Raw genomic sequence first — 21,824 nt, forward strand, 5'->3', positions numbered from 1 at the left:
ACTAATCCCCTTTCCCTCCCAAACTCCACTTTCTTCAGGCTCTGCCCTCAGATCTCCTGGAATTCCCTACCTGGGATTGGCAACTCTACTGAATAGGCAAAGTTCAAAGCAGGAGGGAGGGAAAAGACGTGAATGGTTTTGTTTCAATCAGATTCTGCTTAACCTGAAGTTCATTCACCATCTTTAGGTATATAGATGCTGTGCAAATTAGTTAACAGAATTGAATTAATTAGTCATATTCTGATAGCAAGCAAAAACAGAGTTACTATAAATGAAGTTTATTTATTTAAAATATCAATATGCCCACCTTTCTACTAGACAAATGTACTGATAATCATAGGTGACTGTAACACAAAAGTAGGAGACAAAGCAGTATCATGTATAGTCCAAAAATTTTGACTAGAACTACAAACGGAAGCAGGAGAGCAAATCAAGAATTTCCTGAAGCCAACATTTTGTTCATTGCAAACACATGCTGGTTGTGTGTGCCCAGACTAACTGCATTTTCTTAAACGGTGTAAAATCTAAGCTGGTAGCCTGAAGATGAGAAATGGTGGAGAAATGGCGGAAGGAAAGAAGCTTATGCTTAAGCTACCTTAGAGTGAATTTGGGCCAAATTGTGAAGTAGGCCATGCACACATAGCCATGGTATGTACATCTCCCTGACCATGTATCACAGCAGGTAATGAATTTGCCTTTGGCTTCATAGGTGCAAGAGCAGTGCATAAACAGCTTGCTTTCAATTGAAATATATCAACCAGTCAGTTGGATCAAGGGGGATTTAAATGTTAAAGTGCTCCCGGCACTGCTTACCAGCAGCACCAGGAGCGCTCTAACCTCTCCTGGTTCTGCTTGCCAGCGGGGCAGGGAGGTTTTAATGGACCACGGACCAACAGACCGACTAAAAGTCCATGAAGTCTGTGGAAAATGGGCATCCCTTGACCCGCTGGTTCACAAATACAGAACCGGACCGGTCCATGTTAAATTATGGTCCATTTTCCAGTCAATGCCCATCTCTAGTCATGACTGTGGAACTTTAAAGATATTGATGCTGAAATTCTCTCACTGCTCCTGTTCAAAGCTGTTTGACAAATCCTCACCCCCTTTATACACACACACACAAAACTATTGACTGATGCTAGCCTTATCACATGTCTCTGATTTTGTCTTCCACATGCAGCATTTGACTAACTAATGTTCTTTACTTCATTATGATACAGATATACTGCCAATAAGAAGCATCAATAGTGGGCCCTTCCTGTAACTTATGCCCTCATTATCAATGCAATCCTATACAAAGTTCAATGGACATAGAAGTTGATATTTGGCTGTTCTGCTATCATCTTCTGGCAAGCTTTATTTTTCCATAACAACTCAAAAAGAACAAATTATACAACTTAGCATGAATATATGAATTTAGATATTAATATTTCATGTTCAAATTATGCTCAAACTGGTACTTCTTAGCATTCCATCCAAATTATGCTGTCATTTTTATAATCTACGAACTGAATAACCACAGAGTATTTGATATCTACAGTGGAATCCAGTCATTGGATAAGTATGCCTCAAAGCATGGCAAGTAGACCTCAGAGGATCTGCAATGGTGATATGTAACTCATGTAGCTCACTGGGCAAATAGAAGACATAAGTACTTTGTTATCTTTTCTATGGGCCTGCATCTAGATTGCTTTAAGAACCAGTGGGGACTGAGCACATTGCTATTTGCTTGGGAAAGCTCTGTATAGCTATCAAGCTGTGATGGAGACAACTTGAAGCCAGCAAAGATCTTCTGGAAAATAATGAGATTGAGTGATAGATTGATTAGATTTTTAGCCCACCCTCCCCACAAGCAGGCTCAGGGCAGGTTACAATCATAAATAAATTACAATAGATAAAACCAATAAAATACATCTCAGTGCAAACATAGATTTCGGCATTCCAGATGGCACCCTTCCCCTTTCCCTGCCCACCATGCACAAGGGAAGGGTGGAGGTGTGGGTTAGTGAAACTCTAACTCCTCAAGCATGGGGGCAGATGGACCCCACTGGCAGGAGACCTGCAGGGAGGCTAATTAGATGGATCTAGTGCTGGCCTCAACCATATGCCTGGCAGAACATCTGTCTTACAGGCCAGCTGAAAAGATACAAGATCTTGGCGAGTCCAAGTGTCTTCTGACAGAGAGTTCCACCAGGTTGGGGCCAGGACAGAAAATGTCCTGGCCTTGGTTGAGGCCAGCCGAGCCTCCCTGGGGTCAGGGACCACCAGTAGGTGTTTCCCTGCAGATCTAAGAGCTCTCTGAGGTACATTCAGGGAGAGGCGGTCCCTCAGGTATGCTGGTCCAAGTCCATTTAGGGCTTTATAGGTCAGAACCAGAACCTTGAACCTGATCCGGAACTCCACGGGAAACCAATGCAGCTGCTGCAGAGTTGGAGTCACATGTGCCCTGAATGAAATTCCTATCAGGACACGAGCAGCAGCATTTTGGACTCGCTGCAGTTTCCAGGTCAGATCCAAGGGAAGTCCTGTGTAAAGCGAGTTACAGTAATCTAATCTGGAGGTGACCGTTGCACGGATCACTGTCGTTAGGTCATGGGTTGAGAGATAGGAGGCAAGCTGCCTGGCCAGTTAGAAATGGAAAAAGGCAGTTCTGGCAGCTGCCTTGACCTGGGCCTCCATTGACAGGGAGGAGTCCAGCGTCACACCAAGGCTCCTGACCAATGAAACGGGCACAAGTGGTGCCCCCTCAAAGGCCAGGAGCTGAATCCCCATATCTACCCCCTCCATGGCCCAAGTACAGGACCTCTGTCTTCATGGGGTTTAACTTCAGCCTGCTCTGCTTCACCCATCCAGACATGGCCCCCAATGCTCTAATTAGGGCCTCGGGAGCAGAGCCAGGCCAGCCGTCCATCAACAGGTACAACTGGGTGTCATCTACATATTGATGGCAACCCAGACCGAAACTCCATGCCAGCTGGGCAAAGCAGTCCCTCGGATCCCCACATAAACAAGGCAATGGGTCAACAATTCATGGTCAACCGTGTCTAATGCTGCTGAGTGGTCTAGCAACACCAGTAGCACTGACCCACCTTGATCCAGATGCCTATGGAGATCGTCTGTGACAGCGACCAACACTGTCTCAGTCCTGTGGCCTGGGCGGAAACTGGACTGGAATGGGTCCAGGACCGATGCATCTTCCAGGAAACCCTGCAGCTGCTCTACCAATTATGGCCAATTTGGACAGGCGTATGGAATTGAGCCCTGAACTTATCATTTACTTGATCCAAAACTGGAAGTGACTGTCAAGCATGTCTAAGAACAAAACATATTTATCCATAGATATGTAAAAAAGTTGACTGGGCTGGGGCAGGAGCTGTGAACAACGGCAGCAGAAGGAGACCGAGCACATGGCTGTTCAGCCCTTGGGGCAATTGTCATACTGGTCATTGAAGGGGTTGGCTCTGATCACAAGGAGTGCAGGGAAAGTGTTTAGGAGGCTATACAACAAAGGGAGTGATTTATCAGCAAGCTGTATGGAGCCTGAATACAGCTGAATACGTCATTAATTAAAAGATTGCTGGGGTGGGAGGAAAAGAGACACCAAAGTGGAGCCATGTGCAACTAGCCTGGTCATTGTAAGTCAGTGCGTCTCAACAGTGCTAGATACCTCATTGTGTCCTCAAGGTCAATTTTGTAAAGAAAATATTTTCATAACTTTGCAAACACAATAATTTACTATTTCAAAAGAAAACAATCTGGAAAGGACACACTTATAAGATGGCATGTATTGCTTTTGTTTCATGTAGAGAGGTGGCATAAAAGTAGCATAATTTTTTGGTATCACATTGTAAGCAACTTAAAAGTTTGCTATTTGTATTTTTGCTAAACATATATTAAAATATGAAAAATGTTATGGGAAAATTATATTTATGTACACGAAAATTAAATGGAAGAACTGTACAAATAAATGCTAAGGCTATAATTAATGTCTTAGCAACAATTTTCTCCTCAGCAGGTAGAAACTGTTGTTCACGTTGCACTAACAGTTCTATTGCATTATCGCCCACAAGCCTGGCTGATGAAACAGTTTGCTGTTTTGTGACTGTGATTCGATGAACATAAAAATCCCATGAACCCTATTTTATGGTAAACCTTTTCAGGATTGGGGGAAGAGGGTGTTAGGCAGAGCCTCTCTAGCTTTGCTTCTTTTATCTAAGGTGCTGGATTTTATTACTGCATGCCATCACAAGGTTGACAGAATTAAGTATAATGCGAAACTTTTATTCAGTAGTCCAACCCTAAGCAGATTTACACTTCTAAGTCCATTGAAGTCAATGAGCTTATAAGGATGTAATGCTGCTTTGAATGGCACTGCAGAAGGCCTTTAGTTCTATAGACAGAGCTTTCATTCTGTACTTGTTATAGCGTACAACCTTTTTGTACAATACCCGTGTCTTTTCTGATTTATTTTTCTCAAGCATTATGTGGCTTGACTCATTTGCCTGAGTAAACAGAATCTAGAGCTTTGGTACCTCGTTTGTTAAACCTGCTCTCTGATTGAGATACACAGCCTGTCTCCCATAGGCTGTTATGAGAAGAGAGAAAAATATAGGGTTTTTTTGTGGGGGGAGTTGACCTTTTGGTCCCTTTCACTTCTAAAATGAGAATGTTTTTTCCCATATTACTCATTTTCATGAAACTCCTCACCATGGTGCCTCCCAACATTCAAACAATTTTATTATTACTTTTTATGGAATCCTTTAAAAAATGGGCTGCTGGGGAGAGGGTCAAGTTACTCTCCCCTTTTTCTCTATTACAAATTGTCCATTTCTAAAGTTGCCAGGCACCAGAGGGCATGGGGGCAGCCGGCAGCAATAGTGCATTCTCACTTCTGGGAGAAACCCAGAAGTGATGTCATGCTCCTCTAGGAATCAGTAGAAATTCTATGGTAAAATCATACAGTTTTCAGTGATTCCCTAGAGGGAATATCAGCCCAATTAACATTTTGAAACAATCTCCTACCACTTCTCTGTGTGGTGGCAGGAGACGGGTGCTGATGGTAGGGAATCTCCTGCCCCTGTTACTGGGCTGGCATCCCCATGCCTTCCTGCAAGTATTTTACATAAGGGAAACAGCTAACATTCCACTCAACTAAAGCCAAGTCTGCACGGGTCTAGTTCTCCAGTTCAGTTCCCATACTGCAGTGTTTTTTCGTCACCATCTGTACCAGATTTGCTGTCATGAGTAGTCACTCCTGCCACTATGTGGCTTTCCCCTGGCTTTCCTGGGTGTGCCTGTACCACAACTTTTTTTTAAAATCCACTTTGTGGTTGGCTGTTTCCCCGTGTATACATTTTATTCCATGTTTGGTGTTCCACCTTCTTCTCCCCCTCTCCTGTCTCCTGCCAGACCACTGCATAGTGATTGGCTACTCTTTTCTATCCAGCCACTCCCCTCCTTTCCATCACCCCTTTTCTCCTTTCCATCCTTTCTCCTCCCCTCTTTCCTCTTTTTAATTTTTTTTTTAAGTCCAGTGCAGGGTCAATGAATCGCTGGTTTGAAAACAGGCAGGAAGAAGTTCCCTTTTTATTCTTTTTGCTTTGGCACTGGTGGGAATATTGTATAGGGGACTAAATATCTGGGTATCAGAAATAATTGAGTTTAAGATTCTCTTTTTATCCCATGGTAGAGAAATAGATGCTTGGAGGGAACAGAGAAGGAGGCAGGAATGGAGTTTTGTCAGCGATTCATCACTGCTCCAATGAGAGGTGCGAATGGCCATTCCATGCCTTTCCAATTCCATGCCTTTTGGTTTGACTTCAGGGAAAGTGAAGATTTATGTTGTCGGTTCAGAAGGGGCTTACCAGGTCCCCTGGAGTATACCAGGTCCCCTGGAGTCCAAACTGGGGGACAAGGGGTGGGGTGGGCATGCTCATGATCCAGAGAACTTCCTTGTCACGCCAGGAATGACGTTATTCCCAGCACAACAAAGAAGAGCTCTGGAGTGCTCAGGAGCATGCTGCAGAGCTCCTAGGGCCTTTCCTGTGCCTTCCCCCCACTGGCCAGATGAGAGGTGGAGGGGGGGAAGCTGGGAGTGGGGAATTCCCCCACCCCACCAGGGGACAGGTAACCCTACTGGACTTCCAGCAGTGCTCTGTTCAGACACTTTTCACGGAGCTCCAAAGCATTAAAGTTTTTACTCTTATCTTTTAGACTTGTTTTATCTTCTGGGTTACCTTCAAAGCTAGAATCGTATAATAGTGTAACCCATGGCTTTTTTTCTGGGAAAAGAGATGGTGGAACTCAGAGGGTTCCCAGCACAGGGGGCAACTGCTGGCGGGAAGTGGTGCCCCTGGTACCACATGTGCATGCACAAAGTGTGTGCATGCTTCCAGGACCACACAATGACATCACTTTGGATCAGCTGGAACAAGGGGGGAGTTTTTAAAAGTTTAAATCGCCCTCAGTAAAAATGGTCACATGGCCGGTGGCCCCGCTCCCTGATCTCCAGACAGAGGAGAGTTTAGATCGCCCTCCATGCCCTCTGTGGTGCGGAGGGTGATCTAAGTTCCCCTCTGTCTGGAGATCAGGGGGCGGGGCCACCAGCCATGTGACCATTTTCAAGAGGTCCCAGAACTCCATTCCACCGCGCTCCAGCTGAAAAAAAAGCCCTGGTGTAACCCTACTGTGCATACAAGTAACACAATCTGCATAAGAAGATAATTCCACATCTTGATGCCATGCAACCATTTAAATCCCACTTTTCTTGCTGTTCTATTGTTTCCTTTGCCTTTCTAATTGAGGGGGTAGGAACTGTGACCAAGCAATATTTCTATGCTACCAGTTTCCTATAGAATATAATATATGATAAGTAAGGCGTAAGGCTATACAAAGGTTTCTGCAGCCCAGTCTATTGTCCGTGTTACAGGAGAAAGCTACAGCTGTAGAGGACCTTTGGTGGATAAATGTCATTTTTGAACTAGAAGCCCCCATCTCAGTTTCATGCCAAATATAAATTAACCCAGTTATAAATTACAACAGCTTTTATCTTAAAGTGTGCACTCATTGTTAGGAGATCCGTTTTCCTTATATCCCAAATAGAGAGAAGGTTCAGGACAGGAGTATCTTATACAGGGTTTAGCTTTCTTTGGATGAGAGAGCACTTTAGATATAAATTGTCTTCATTTTATATAGATATCTACAAGCACTCCTACAGCAGACAGCACAACTTTCCTCTCACACCCTGCAGCCTCTCCCCCTATGGCCCCATTGAATGGCGGGGAACCTACAAAGACTTGAGGGATATTTCATTTTTCCCTATATCCCCTTCTCCACACTATTTCTTCTTTCCCTCTTCCTGGCAGCCTCCATAAGCTCACCTTTCTCTGCATCCTTCTCTCCAAACCCACTAAACAACCTTTTACCTGCCCCCCATCTCCATCTATATATATTAATTTACTTCATTTATATACTGCTTTTCTCCAAAATGGGGACCTAGATAGAGCCGCTTACATCATTCTCCTTGTCTCCATATTATCCTCACAATAAGCCTGAGAGATATTAGGCTGAGAGTGTGTGACTGATCAAAGTTACCCAATGAGCTTCCACAGCAGAGTGGTGATTGAAATGTGGGTCTCCCAGATCCTACTCTGAAACGCTAACCACTACACTACACTACACTGGTTTTGGAGGGGGGTGCTGTTGAATATTAGAAAGCAACCAGGCCTGGGTGAGTCATGCAAGTCATGTAGAATCATGTAACTCATTGGCTGCTTCTGGGCCTGGCCCCAATGAGTCCTCCCTGGAAACAGCCCCTGAAAGAGCCCTGCCCTTCCCCTTGCCTTTTCCTGATAGAAACCAAGCTTGGAATACTGTTGCCTAGCAACAGCCATTGAGGGTATCTGGTTAAAGCTACCTGCACTCCCTTTATCATTTTGGATTTTTTTTAAAAAAAAAAGATGCATTTTTTTTTTTAGATTGTGGATTTCCCTGCAAATCTGGGGCATTTTCCAGGTGTGTAGGAAGAGCTATATTATCCATTCATGGCTCCAGTCTCCAGATTTAAGTATCCTTAGATCAAGGCCACTTGGCTATTAATATATAAGATAACAGAAGCAACTATCACATTAATGTCTTTGGCATCTCCATACAGGAAGACAGCAAGGAAGGAAAAGATGCCAGCAAGCATGCCCTTAAACATATCTCAGTTGCTTTCCCCTATTAAAAATAAAACATTGTAGAATGCACTTGTTCTGCTGTAGGTAAGTGTATTTCATTCTCATGCCTGAAAATAATTCTGTCCTTGCAGGCACTGATGCAATGTTGCTGTTGATTTCAGAACAAACAGAATCAGATTCTGAGAGTTCAACCAGTTCACTACTTCTGCCAGACAAAAACACATTTGTTTTCATTTGAACTTTAAAAAAAATGATTTATTATTTCAAATATTTAGCAAGGAGCAGGAAATCAGAAGTTAAAATATTTAATGTACCATCTGTTTTAAATTTTTCTGCCTACTCATTTGTCAGCTATCCAATATATATATAATTTTAACTTTTTATTGCCAGATTTTTGCTTCAACCTGAAAACAGAATTACATGATACATGATACAGGCTCACAAAACACAGATACAAGGCCTCAGCTGGCCCTGAGGAGTATCACAGAGCCGTTACTAGCATCTTGTTTCACCTTTAGTTATAAGGTCCTTTTGTCAGCGTTAGGTGAATAGGAGGTCACACAAGTAATATAGTGAGGCATCCTCTCAACCTCATATAACAGGTTTGCCAACTATTTTCAGTTTGGAGAGCATGGTTCACTGTTGCTAGGCAACCAAAATGGGCTTCTTTACTCAAACTTGGAATATGGCTGCCTACAGTTGACTGTGATGGTTATGCCTGACCCATAATAAATAAGAGTAAAAATATTGCAGGCAAAAGACTGCTACTTACTCCAAATTTCAAAAGGCGTTTATGCAGTCTTGATCATTTAAATGCCCCAAAGATGATATTCTGGTATATCTTTATGAATATAAATGGTTTCAGAGAGATTACCTTACAAATAGGAGCACAATTAGCTACGTAATTCCCATTGTTTTTTACATTACATATAAAGAATTCCTAAGAAGCTAAATATTTGTAAAAACATATAGCTACAGGAAGGCTTCTGTGTTTGTTTTAAATCAAGAAGCCAAAACAAAACTATTTAATATTTCTCCTATTCAATGCCTGCTCAAAAACCTCCACGTCTCATTTTTGTATTCAGTCAATGGTACTCTGAACTAGGCATGGGCACGAACAGCATTACGAACAGAAAAAACCCACAAATAGCCCAATCTGCTGTCTGCAAACAAGCTGTTCGTGAGGCCCCATCCTAAACGAACAGGTGGTCATTGCAAGCCTCATTCATTGCCCAGTCTGGCACCTGCAATCAATCCCCTTGGCAACCGGAGGCAGGGACTGAACTCTGTCTGAACTCCTTCTGGCTTTCCTTCTGGCTTTAACCCTGAAAAGTACTTCCAGCAGAGAGTCCCGTTTTTGCCACTGTGAAGAGAAAATGACAGCCAACGGGGAGACCTGTGGATCATGCCTTTCCCGAGGTGCAATCTCTCTGAAACTTGGGGGGTCTTCAGAGAACAGTGAGGACTATGTCCCCTGCAAATTTGGTGGGTATTGGACATTGGGAAGGTCAGTTTGTAACCCCTCAAAGTAGCTGCCAGCAGACACTGCTGTTTTTGCCAGGACAGGGCCCTTTAAACTATCAGCTGGCAGGTGGCAGGATGGAATCCTCCCCTGCCGCCTGCCAGCTAATAGTTTAAAGGGATCTTTAAAGGGCCAGGTAAGTGGGTTTGAGGGGGCGGGCTAAGTGGGGGGGGGTTGGGGTGGTGGTGGTTCTGGCCCCCACAAACAATGAACAACAAACATGTCCAGGAACAGTTCATGTTCATCCATGTTCGTTGTTCGTTGTTCGTGGATGGCAATGAACAACAAACTGGATGTTCGGGGTTTTTTCCGTTAGTGCCCATGTCTACTATGAACACATGTATGAAAAGGCCTATATGCCAGTAAAGCCTTGGCCCAAACAATTCTGTTTTCATTAATGTAGTTCTATTACACTTGCAAAGAATCTCTCTAAAACACAAACAACTCAAGGAAAGAAACTGGCCATTCAGTTGCTTATTTAGAGCTTCCACCTACACTTCCCCCCCCAAGGTTGGCATAAAACCAAAGTCAAATAGAAGGCAACCATCTGCAGAACAATCAGATTGGATAGTGCACTATAAAATTGTCCTGAGTTTTTGCCAGATTCTCAAGATCCAGTCTCAATGGATTCATCACAGCACAAAATCCAAACCAAGTGGAATCTGTTGATTTAAAATGGAGCATGAATGCTGCACAGAGCCAGTGCTGTAGAATTGAAATATTAAGGGCCTCAGAACACACTGTAGCTTTTACTCCACACATCCTCCTCCACAATGTCTCATAGAAACATAGAGCTGGAAGGTACCCCAAGGATCATCTAGTCCAGTCCCCTGCATACTGCAGGAAATTCACAACTATCCCCCTCCCCTCCCTCAGTGACCCCTGCTCTATGTCCAGAAGAAGGCAAAAAAAATCCAGGATTCCTGGCCAATACAGCCTGGAGAAAAATTCTTTCCTGATTTCAAAGTGGTGATTAGCATTACAGTGGCCATGTAAGAAAGGGCCACAAGAGCCTAGCACCAGCTCATCCCTTTATGCACCCCCTCTCCTGATCTGTGTACATTCATATTGTCAGGCAATCACCCTAGCTGTTAGGCCTTTTCTTAAGTATCTCCAAGGAAGGAGACCCCATCACCTCCCAAGGAAGCCTGTTCCACTGAGGAACTGTTTTAACTGTCAGGAAGTTCTTCCTAATATTTGGCAAAAACTCTTTTGCTTTAATTTTAACCCATTGTTTCTGATCCAACCCTCTGGAGCAACAGAAACAACTCCACTCCATCCTATATGTGACAGCCCTTCAAATACTTGGAGGAATATCGTGTCACCTATTAGTCACCTCCAGGCTAAACATACCCAGCTCATTCAACCTTTCATCATAAAACCTGGTCTCCAATCCCCTCACCATCTCTGTTGCCCTCCTTTGGACATATTCCATCTTGTCAACATCCTTCTTAAACTGTGGTGCCCAAAACTGAACACACTCCAAGTGAGGTATAACCAGAGCAGAGCAAAGTGATATAATCACTTTGCATGATCTGAATACTATACTTCTGTTGATATGGCCTTAAATCACATTTGGCTTTTTAGCTGCAGCATCACACTGCTGACTCATGGTCAGTATATGATCTGCTAAGACCCCTAGATCCTTTTCATGCATTCTACTGGCAAAACAAGACTCTCCCATCCTATAAGTATGCCGTTGAGTTTTCCTACGTAAATGCAGAACTTTACATTTATCTCTGTTGAAATGCATTTTGCTAGTTTTAGTCCAGTTTTCCAGCCTGTCAATCACCTTGAATATTGCTTCAGTCTTCCACTGTGTTTGCAACCCATCAGATTTAAAGAGCATCCCCTCTATTCCATCATCCAAGTCATTTATAAAGATGTTGAACAATACAGGGCCCAGGACAGATCCCTAGAGCACTACACTTGTCACTCCTCTCCAAGAGGCTGAGGAACCATTTACGAGCACTCTTTAAGGTGTGATCTGTCAATTAGTTACATACCCACCTAACAGTAATAGGATCCAACCCACTTTTCACCAACTTGTCAACAAGAATATCATGTGAAACCTTATCGAAAGCCTAACTGAAATCAAGATAAACTAAGTCTACAGCCTTCCCCTGATTTATCAAAGAAGTAATTCTCTCAAAACAGGAGATAAGGTTAGTATGACACAACTAGTTCTTGAATTCATGCAGGCTCTGAGTAATTACAGTTGTCTTTTCTAAATGCTCAAGGATGGACTGTTTGATGATTTGTTCCAAGACCTTTCCAGGTATGGACATCAAGCTGACAGGTCAATAGTTACCTGGGTCCTCCTTTTTTCCTTCTTGCAGATGGGGATAACATTTGCCTGCCTCCAATTTTCTGGCACCTCACCTATTCTCCAAGAATTCTCAAAGATGATAGACAGAAGCTCTACAATTACATCAGCAAGTTCCTTTAGTATCCTAGGGTGCAATTCATCTTGCCCTGAGGACTTGATTTCATTTAAAGAAGCTAGGTGTTGACATACCATCCCCCTGTCTATCCTGGGCTACAATTCCCTTCCTTCCTCATGTGTTCCGTTTTTCCCCCAGAATGAGCACAGTTCTTCTTGCAGGTGAAGACCAAGGCAAAGTAGGATTTGAGCAGTTCTGCCCTCTGTTATCTTCTACTAAAATCTTGCTTTTCTCTCCCTGCAGTGGGCCTATCACTTCCTTATTCTTTTTCCTGCTCTGAACATAACCAAAGACCCCTTTTTGTTGTGGTTAGCATCTCTTGCTAGCCTAAGCTCATAGTGAGCATTAGCCTTTCTAACAATCTCTCTACAAGCACTTATGTTCATAGTCATACAGACCTCCTTTCATTATTAAACCTGTCTGTTTAAATTTTCAGATCTTTAGAAAGCAGTTTATGGAACCGCCCTGGCTCCTTTAGATTCCTTCCATTTTTCTTTCTCATTGGAACCGTTTGTGACTGTGCCTTCAATATCTTGCTTTTAAGAAATTCCCACCCAATTCCTTCCTCCCTGAGTATTTCTGACCTTGGGATTCTCCCCAGTATAATTCTGAGCTTGTTAAAATTAGCTTTTCTAAAATACAACCTATATGCTTGGCAACTTTCACCTTTTCCCTTACCCAAGATCTTAAACTCCAAAATTCCATGGTCACTCACTACTAGAGATGGGCACCAACCGGAAAAAAACGAACCATGCAGTTCATGGTTTGTCAAATTTCACGCACCATGAACTTTCACGAACCTGCCCCTGGTTCACGAACCGGTTCATTTGGTTCCTAAAAACGTCACATCCAGGTCAGAAAATTGTAACTTCCGGGTCAGCAGGAGGTCACTGCTGGGCCAACAGAAGGTCTGCAGGAAGTCTATCACCTGTTGCCTAGGAAACTGATTGATTGGCACCAGGCTGTCTGCAGTGACGAATCAAAAAATGAACCAGCCTAAAGTTTATGACAGTTCGTCAGAAATGGGATCTGATGAACCACTGGTTTGCGAACCACGAACCAGCCTAGTTCATCATGAATTTTGGTTCGTATTTTGGTTCATGCCCATCTCTACTCACTACACAGGGTGCCCACTACTTTCACCTCATCAACCAGTTCTTCCCTGTTGGTGAGAACCAAGTCCAAGATAGGAAACCCTTTTGCTTCCTTCTCCACTTTCTGGAAGATGAAGTTGTCAGCAAGACAAGTCAGGAATTTATTAGATCAAGGTGCTTGAAATTTACCATTATGACTACATTCCATCTCTGAAAATGTTGTAACCTGGTTTAGGACTATATCATCCAAGTCTTCTACCTAGTCCTTTTATTTTTACTCAGAGGCTCTCAACTGACCTTCTATGCAGATATTCCTGTATTTTCTCACAAGTATATATATCCTTGACATATAGTGCTACTTCTCTACCCTTCCTTATTGGTCTATTGCTACTCCTGTTTGTAGTACTTACAAAAGGCAGAGGGAGATCTGGAAGGGTCCTATTAATGTTAGAAAGGTTTCCAATACTCCTAAGGCATAGAAAACAGAGCCAGAATGGTGCAGTGGTTAGAATGCCAGACTAGGATCTGGAAGACTCAGGCTCAAATCCACACTCTGCCATGAAAGTTTGCTGATGGTCTTTCAGCATCACACACTCTCAACCTAAGCTACTTCACAGGGTTGTTGTGAAGATAAACTAGAGGATAAGAAAATGATTTGAACTGCATTGGGTCCTCACTGGGAAGAAAAGAGAAGTATAAACTAAATAAAAAATTATAAGGATGGACACCATGGAATTCAAAGGAGAAAAGACTAAGGCTGCAATTTTAAAAGTACTAAACTGGGAGTAAGTCTCACCGTCTAAAATGGAACTTACTTCCAAGTGGACCTGTTTAGGATTGCTCTCTAAGTTTTCCATATGGCTAGCAAAGCAGTCTTGGGGAGTTGCAAGGGTGTGTTTCTGCATTTTCTTCTGCCAGTTTAGGTATTTCTCTGCTCTTTTACTCAGCTTGTCATACAGATTTGTAAATGAACTTATGACAAACCCGAAAAGTCTCCAGCAGTCACTCCTTACAAGAAAATTTACCCCGTAAAAGGCAGTCTTGGAATTAAGGAGCACAAAATAGAATTGCAGAGGGAGTCATTATAAGATGCAGGCTTCTTCCACTTCTTGTAACTGGACACAGTGAGAAGTCATCAGCCATCAACATGCTGAAATTAGGTTGTTAAATGTTACCACCTTTGCATTGATCAGGTTCCTAACTCAACAGGAGCATATGGCTGCCAGCGCAAACAATTCCATTAATCCCACAGCAGGTATGGCAAACAAACAAATCGGCTATTGTAGCAAGAGACGAGCACACATTTCTGCAAATGGAAGAGGGGGTGGTAAAAAGCATACTGAACATGGAAAATCTGAACACTAAGCCCCAGGTCGCATGTTACCATACATAGTGGATTTGCATGGTGGTGCACCCCCTGCCCGTTTAAGCGAGATAGACATCAGATTATAATCAACTGGGTATTATGTTGCTGATGTCCTAAATGTTTTCCTTACTGTATGGTTTGGAATATACATTTCATCAAGACAATACATTTCCCAGGAGATTTTGTATAGGAAACTATATAGACAACATTTTTAAGATCACTTGGCTCCAGTTATAGTAAATACTTTTCTTTTCATACAGCTACACTGTACAGTGCTCAAGGCAATCAGAGACCTTCGACACTGCTTGGCAGAGCTGATACGATTGCATAGAATATGGCCGCAGGGGACGAAATAGTCTGTAATTCGGTGAGAGAAGGAAAAGTCAGTCTTGCTGGGATTCAACTTCATACAGCAAAGAGTCAGACAACTGGGAAGAAGACCTGGAAGCTAAATGACAAGAAATCCTGAGACCAGAGTAATGGACTCATCCAGTTGAAAAAGAGCAAATGGAAGTAAGGGGAGAGAACGAGGTTTGATTGAAAGTATAGAAGATCAAGAAACCAAGGCAAGAAGAGTTTCATCATTTCAGCTTTTATGTTTTCATCCATTTGATCAGAGACTTTTAATATGGTTTTACTCTTGCTCCAATAAATCTTTATATTTCTGGGCATGTAAAATAGTTGTTATTGTTTAAATGAAATATTGTAAGCAACCTTAAGAAAATTCTTTTATTGAGACAGTAGGATCAAAATATTTTAAAGCAAATATAATCTCAGAGCATTCAGACCACATTAATGACCGTAGTAGATGGATAGGGGGAAAACCAAACTAACAGGTAAAGACCTCCAATAAACAAGTATAAAATAAACAAAAACAATATACAATTAACTGTGTCCAATATGGAGTATAATGACACAAATATCTCTTTCAATAACATAGATAATGCTTACCATTCTGTTTCAAAAAGAAAAACCGTATACTGTATATGGCAAAATCGTCCCATGTAGACTATACAACACACACAATAATTGATTCATACCAGAGTATAACAATTACACCGAGTGCTACATTTGGCAATAACATATCCACACTTACACAACTTTGACACAGAGTATATTGATTTTATTTCTTTTGTACTTGTTTATTGGAGGTCTTTACCTGTCCCCCCAGCCTTGTCACAAAGACCTCTCCACCTTTTTTCTTTTTGTGTTGGTTCACAGCCCCGTGAACTCCTTTCAACTACTCTGCATTCTATCACAGAGGAAAGACTGTAACCATTTCAGGGCCACTGCTCTGATGTCCAAGTGGTGTATCAGGTGATACAGAAGCATTGCATGCTCTACAGCACTGACTGTCACCAACAGGTCCAACAAAATTAGCAGTGAAGCATTGCCTCTATCCATTTGCAGATTGGTAAGCTGCAGTACTGCAGCCCAAGCTCTGCTCATGACCTGAGTTCGATCCTGGCAGAAGCTGGATTCAGTAGTTGACTCAAGGTTGACTCAGCCTTCCATCCTTCCAAGGTCGGTGAAATGAGTACCCAGTTTCCTGGGGGTAAAGTGTAGATGACCGGGGAAGGTAATGGCAAACCACCCTGTAAAAAGTCTACCAAGAAAACGTCATGAATGCGACGTCCCCCATGGGTCAGTAATGACTCGGTGGGGACTACCTTTACCTTTACCTGGTTCACATACTTTGGGCTCTGGAGATGATCTCAGGGGCAGACAGCCCATGACAACTACCATGGAGTTTCCAGTGGGTTAATGACCTGCCTCCCCCTTGGATTGGTCCATTCCAGAGTAGAAGGGTCATGTGCAGCTCAGAGGAGCCAGTGTGTAGATGGCTGCAGTCAGACCTGCCAGAGCTGTGGGAGGCACCCAGCCAAGACATGAGAGGCTCAGGACTGGCTGGCTGTTGCTCTCTTTCTCCTTCCCTCGCTCCTTCATGAGGGTGGAGTTTGGTGATACCCAAATAGGCAGTCTCCTGATTATCTTACAGGAGACAAAGTGATAGGGGTAACTGGGATTCTCCACCAATATTTAGGGGGATTTTTCCTTGATGGGTTTTCTGAAGATGGATAATAGGTATAAATGGTGCTTGATGGCCCTGTGAGAATCAGATGGGGAAAGCTAGCAAGCTTGTTAAATAGTGTTAAGTGTTGCTTAATTAGGGCAAATGGGTGAGCAGAAATGAGGCTGGGTGTGGATGAGATTAGTCAAACGTTTCTTGGAAGACCCATTGTCCTAAATTATGCATCTCTCTGGGGCATGGAGGGGCAATTAGTCAGCCGCTCTGACTCCCTTCTAAAATATTTTCCCAGGCTTTTACCTGGCTGGCATCCATTTTGTCTCAGGCCAGGCAGTGTATTTGAGGAAGGTTGTTTATGGTTCCACATCTATAAACTGCCCCTCAGCAGGAGGAGGGGTCTGATTGCTGAGTAAGCTAGGGGGCAGAGCCCTTGTCCAGGTCCTTTTCCGCCTCCCAACCTGCCCCTAGGTGATCTGTATCTGCAAATGAATAGAGGCAATGCTTCACTGCTAATTTTGTTGGACCTGTTGGTGACAGTCAATGCTGTAGAGCATGCAATGCTTTTGTATCACCTGATATACCACATGGGCATCAGAGCAGTGGCCCTGAAATGGTTTCAGTCTTTCCTCTGTGAAAGAATGTGGAGTAGTTGAAAGGAGACATGGGATTAGTTTCCAGGGAGTAGGACACATGGGATGACCCAAGTTCTCTCCTCTATTTATTTATTGAATTTATTTATTTATAATCCGCCTTTCTCACTGATACCCAAGGTGGATTATACAGTACAACTCAATAAGAACAAATGCTAGGACATTCAATAAACAAATACAATAGGTTGTGGGTTGCAGACATTTGAAACGGGCATAAATCAGAAACACCGAGATGAAACATTGCTGAAACAAAGTATAAGTAATTAAACATGACATCTTTAACAACACAGAAACTACCCAGTAGGACAGCAGGATTTGAATCCAGTGGCACCTAAGAGACAAACAAGATGAAATAATCTTTTTTGTCTCTAAGGTGCCACTGGACTCAAATTCTGCTGTTCTACTGCAGACCAACACAGCTACTTACCTGAAACTACCAGTAGGAGTATATCTATATCAACAGACAGTACCCAGTCGAATAACCTACAGACCCTCATGGCATCTCTCTGAGCCAATTTTTACGGCACAGCCCTATTATCTGAGTTTTAAAAAGCCCTCCTGAATAATTCAGTTTTGTATAGTTTGTGGAAATCCAAGAGAGTGGGAGTTTTCCTGACCTGTTCTGGAATGCCATTCCATAAGGTAGGGGCTACCACAGCAAAAACACATGTACGAGCAGTTGTTGATTTTGTTCAGCTGCAGAGTGGTATCTGCAGAAGGCCCTGTTCAGATGAGCAAAGCTGCCGTGCTCTGTGCAATTTAGTTTCTATGTGTGACCTCTTAGTAAACTATACATCTGGGGGCCAGATGACATTAGTACAGTAGATGACATTCCAGTGTATATAACTTTAACTAAGGCCCCAGATGTAGTTGTTTGGAGCATTGCCTGGAAGCTGTGGCCAAGTGGCTAGGGGAGAACAAACTAAAGCAGCATACAGATAAGACAGAGATAGTACTTGTTGGAAATAGTGTTGTGTGAGAGCAGTACATTTACCACCATTAGATGGTACAGTTACAGATTTGATATATTCAGTTAATAGTCTGTGGGTATTTCTGGACACGGGTCCTACAAATAATAAAGAAGTAGATCAGTGTTGTTGCTATGAAACAGTTACATCTAGCTCAAAAATCATGTCCCATCCTAGTTATGGGCAATCTAGTTATGTGATCCATGCTACTATAACCTCAAGGCTAGTTTACTGCAAAGTGCTCTGTGTAGGGCTGCCTTTGAAGATGTCAGAAATTTCAGTTAGTTCTTAGTGCAGCTGCCTAGTTGCTGATGAGAGCTAGCAAATTTGGCTGAGTTAATAAATTACTGAACTCTTGAATCATTGATACTGACTGCCAGTTCATTTCCAAGTTCAATTCAAATTGTTGGTTTTAACCTTTAAAAATCGTATAGCCTGGATGTAATTACTTGCTGGACTACCTTGAGCCTTCAAGAATGTTGTGGTCCTTGTAACAGGAGCTGTTCACACCTCAGCACCATGGGAAGTTTGGTTTCCCCTCATATTTGGGCTATCTCAATATCCTTGGTGCCTTGGAACAGGATGCCTAGAGAAGTGTCATCTCTGACAATCTTCAAGGAAAAAAATGAACTGCTAAATTCTTTAAAGGCCTTTGGAAATTGACCTGATTTGCTGGAAGCCCAAAGTTCAGCAGTGCTTATATCTAGTGAGATTTGCCCAGACAGGCAAGAGCCTGAATCATTTTCATAAAAAATACTTCTGTGGACTTACTCTGTCCTGGGTTGGTTTCATCCTTGAGGAAGAAGCAGGACGGTCCATGTGAAAAGATGTGGAATTGCATCCTATGCATTTCACCCTACTTTGAGCATTATGGGGGCTGGGAAGGGTATTGTTTACAAAAGGGCAATTTGAGGGCAAAGGGAAGAAATGTCTGCATCTTATCTTTCTGTGTGAATCATTTGTCTTATTTCATCCATGTTTATAGTGTGAATGAGAGATTTGCAAGCTCCTCTCATTCCTTCTGGTTGGCCCTCAGGAGGTTGGAAAATCCATGCAGCTATCTCAATTCTTGGTGTAGCACTGCCACCCCTTCCCCTCACTCTCCTCAGGTGCCAAAAACTGAGTAACCACCTGTTGCCACCAATTACTCTGAATATCTCCTGCCAAATGGAATCACATGTCTACTATTCTGTACCCGCGTTGCCATTTAGAGGCTCCACCTAGTTGCTATTCCTGCCAGGTTAGCTCCACAAGCTAACAAGGGGGTGATTTATTGCAACTTTATGAATTTGAACTGTTGTGCTCCAGGGATAGTGAGTTTCTCCGTTACCTCTCCATTATCTCCCTTCAGAAAACAAGACAGAACAGGCATAATGTTTTTCCAGAGATGACCAAGGGAACAGAGAAAAAGTGGAAATATGCAGCCCTCTCTCCCTATATTAGGAACTTCTTAAATAATGTTTATATAAGACAGGCTAGGTTTACTTGAATTTGCAGTAGTTTAAAGTTCATCGTTACCTTAATTCTCTTGCTGAGTCTTCCATTGTTTCTTGCCATGTAGACAACATGGAGTCCCTATGGAGTCCATCACTAACAGGAGGTAGGACTTGGTCCAGCCCGTGTGACCTTCAATGCTTGGGGACCAGCCAGCAAGCAAAGAGGCTAGAGAGTAGCCATAGAGGCTGGAGGAGTTTCTTGGCTATGGGAAGCTAGCAGACACACGCATGGTCAGGTGGAGGCCCAAAGAGGTACCAAGCAAGCTGAGGAATGAGGTGGGTAATAAGAGCCTGTGGAGGCCAGGGTTCTAAGTGGCCTCCCTGATAGAGGCATGGGAGGGTTCTGCGTGGACAGGGGAAGGGCTGGAGCCAAGCCAGAGAAATCCCAGGGGCAACAGCAGGGAGAGGGTCTGGAAAGGGGATTCCCAGGGTAAGCATGCTCCAGGATCACATACTGGACTGGGTGGTAGGCAACATGAGAAGCCAGAAAGGGATGGCAGTCTGAAGCACTCTCTGGGCAACACATCGCTGGGGCAAAGGCACAAAGAAGAAGGGACTGACAACCATGTCCAGGACCAAGGAGGAACTTGTGGGATCCCCAGCCCACTTGCAAAGAACATGTACTTTTTCTTAGCAGGAAAGAAGTGGCCAGGCAAGTTTTGAGGGCTGGTGACAATGATATTGAATTTAAAGGGGAAATTTAAAGGGGAAATGATGTGCTGGCTATAGGCAGAGCCTCCCTATGAAAACTCACAACCATTCTGGAGGGGGTTGGAGCTTACTGTCCCTTTCAAACTGGTGTCACTCAGCTCTGGTATTCTGCCCTCTTAGCCCTTTAACATGGCTTTTTAAACAACTAAGCCATGGGTTAGCTGTTGAGGGTGGGGAATTGCTGGGTGGTGGGAAGAATTCTCATTCATTGGAGACTAGCACTGCCAGAAGCAAGCAGCTGGAAATGACATGGTTGATGCTGTCCCCATGCGCCTACATCCTGCTTGCTACTCTTTCTACAGAAGAGACAGTGTTTCTTGCCCTTGCGTGGATGCAGCTGCATCTACAGTCTATGCTTTGAAACACGAGTTGGGCTAGTCATAGCTTCTATTTCTACTGTAGTATTGTAACCTGACTACCCTAAAGAGATCAGAAGTGCCAAACAGGGGTTTAGGGGCTGAATTTCATATTTTGATCTGAACTACCCAACAAATTATTGGTTGCAGGCTCCTAGTTTTTTTCTGTGATAGCACTTATAATAGATTAAAGTATTAGTTTCACTCTGATTCAGTGCTGATAAAGATATGTAGTGCTGCATCGTGGTCCAGACTTTGTATTTCAAGAAGAATCGTGCCAAATAGAAAGGAATTTTTCCTCATTTAGAGGGGGAAGAATGAAGTGTACCACTTCAGACTGCAGATGTGGGATTTTATTTTTCAAAGTTTCCTGACATTAATTATTCCATTTAAGTGAAAAAGTAACACTGTATGAAAACAGCTGGGATAGAACAATTCTGATTTTTTTTTTAAATTTGCAGAGAGTTTTTACATGAGTGAACATTAAAAATATAAATCTTTCTGCCTCAGTTCTATAATGGTACGGCTTATTCAACCACTCATTCTGTGACTTATCTAGGAAAGGCACTAGAAGAAAGAAGGCAGTGGTTTTGGCCTATATCAGAAGTTTTTTTTAAAGTTTTTTTATTTTTTAATTACTAGTACTACAAAAGGGAAAAAGTGGGAACAGGGAGAAGGGGAAGAAACAACACATAACAACACAAACACTACATCTACAAGTAATGCATTCCCTTCATACTGCAATTATTTAACATTAGAACTTTGTAAAATGCTATTAGATGGTAGATCTTATAAAATACAAACTACAATCAGGATTAGGTCTTCTTCCCCCCTCTGGGTCTCGATCGCAATTCTCTCTGAACAGCTACAGTCACTGTGCTCGTTCCCTCCTCCCCTCCCCCTTCAGGCTTGAAATCCTCTTCTTCTTGCTGAAAATCTTGGTGTTTACACACAAAGTCCCTTAACTGATCTTCTGATGTTATCTTGTGAGCTTGATCTTTGTAGCTAAAC

General features: G+C 42.9%; 1 protein-coding gene across 2 annotated transcripts in view; it reads left to right on the plus strand.

Moving 5' to 3' along the window:
• The window catches only part of FHL5 (four and a half LIM domains 5), an 84,335-nt gene extending 69,315 nt beyond the window's left edge, over positions 1-15,020 (plus strand). For both annotated transcript variants that reach the window (XM_054980007.1, XM_054980095.1), the window contains exon 7: positions 14,864-15,020. In XM_054980007.1, the coding sequence (XP_054835982.1) occupies positions 14,864-14,959 (96 nt within the window). In that variant the 3' untranslated portion in view covers positions 14,960-15,020. The remainder of the gene's footprint in view (positions 1-14,863) is intronic.
• Positions 15,021-21,824: the final 6,804 nt, after the last annotated feature.

The sequence above is a fragment of the Eublepharis macularius genome, chromosome 1, assembly GCF_028583425.1.
Source record: "Eublepharis macularius isolate TG4126 chromosome 1, MPM_Emac_v1.0, whole genome shotgun sequence".
NCBI lineage: Eukaryota > Metazoa > Chordata > Lepidosauria > Squamata > Eublepharidae > Eublepharis > Eublepharis macularius.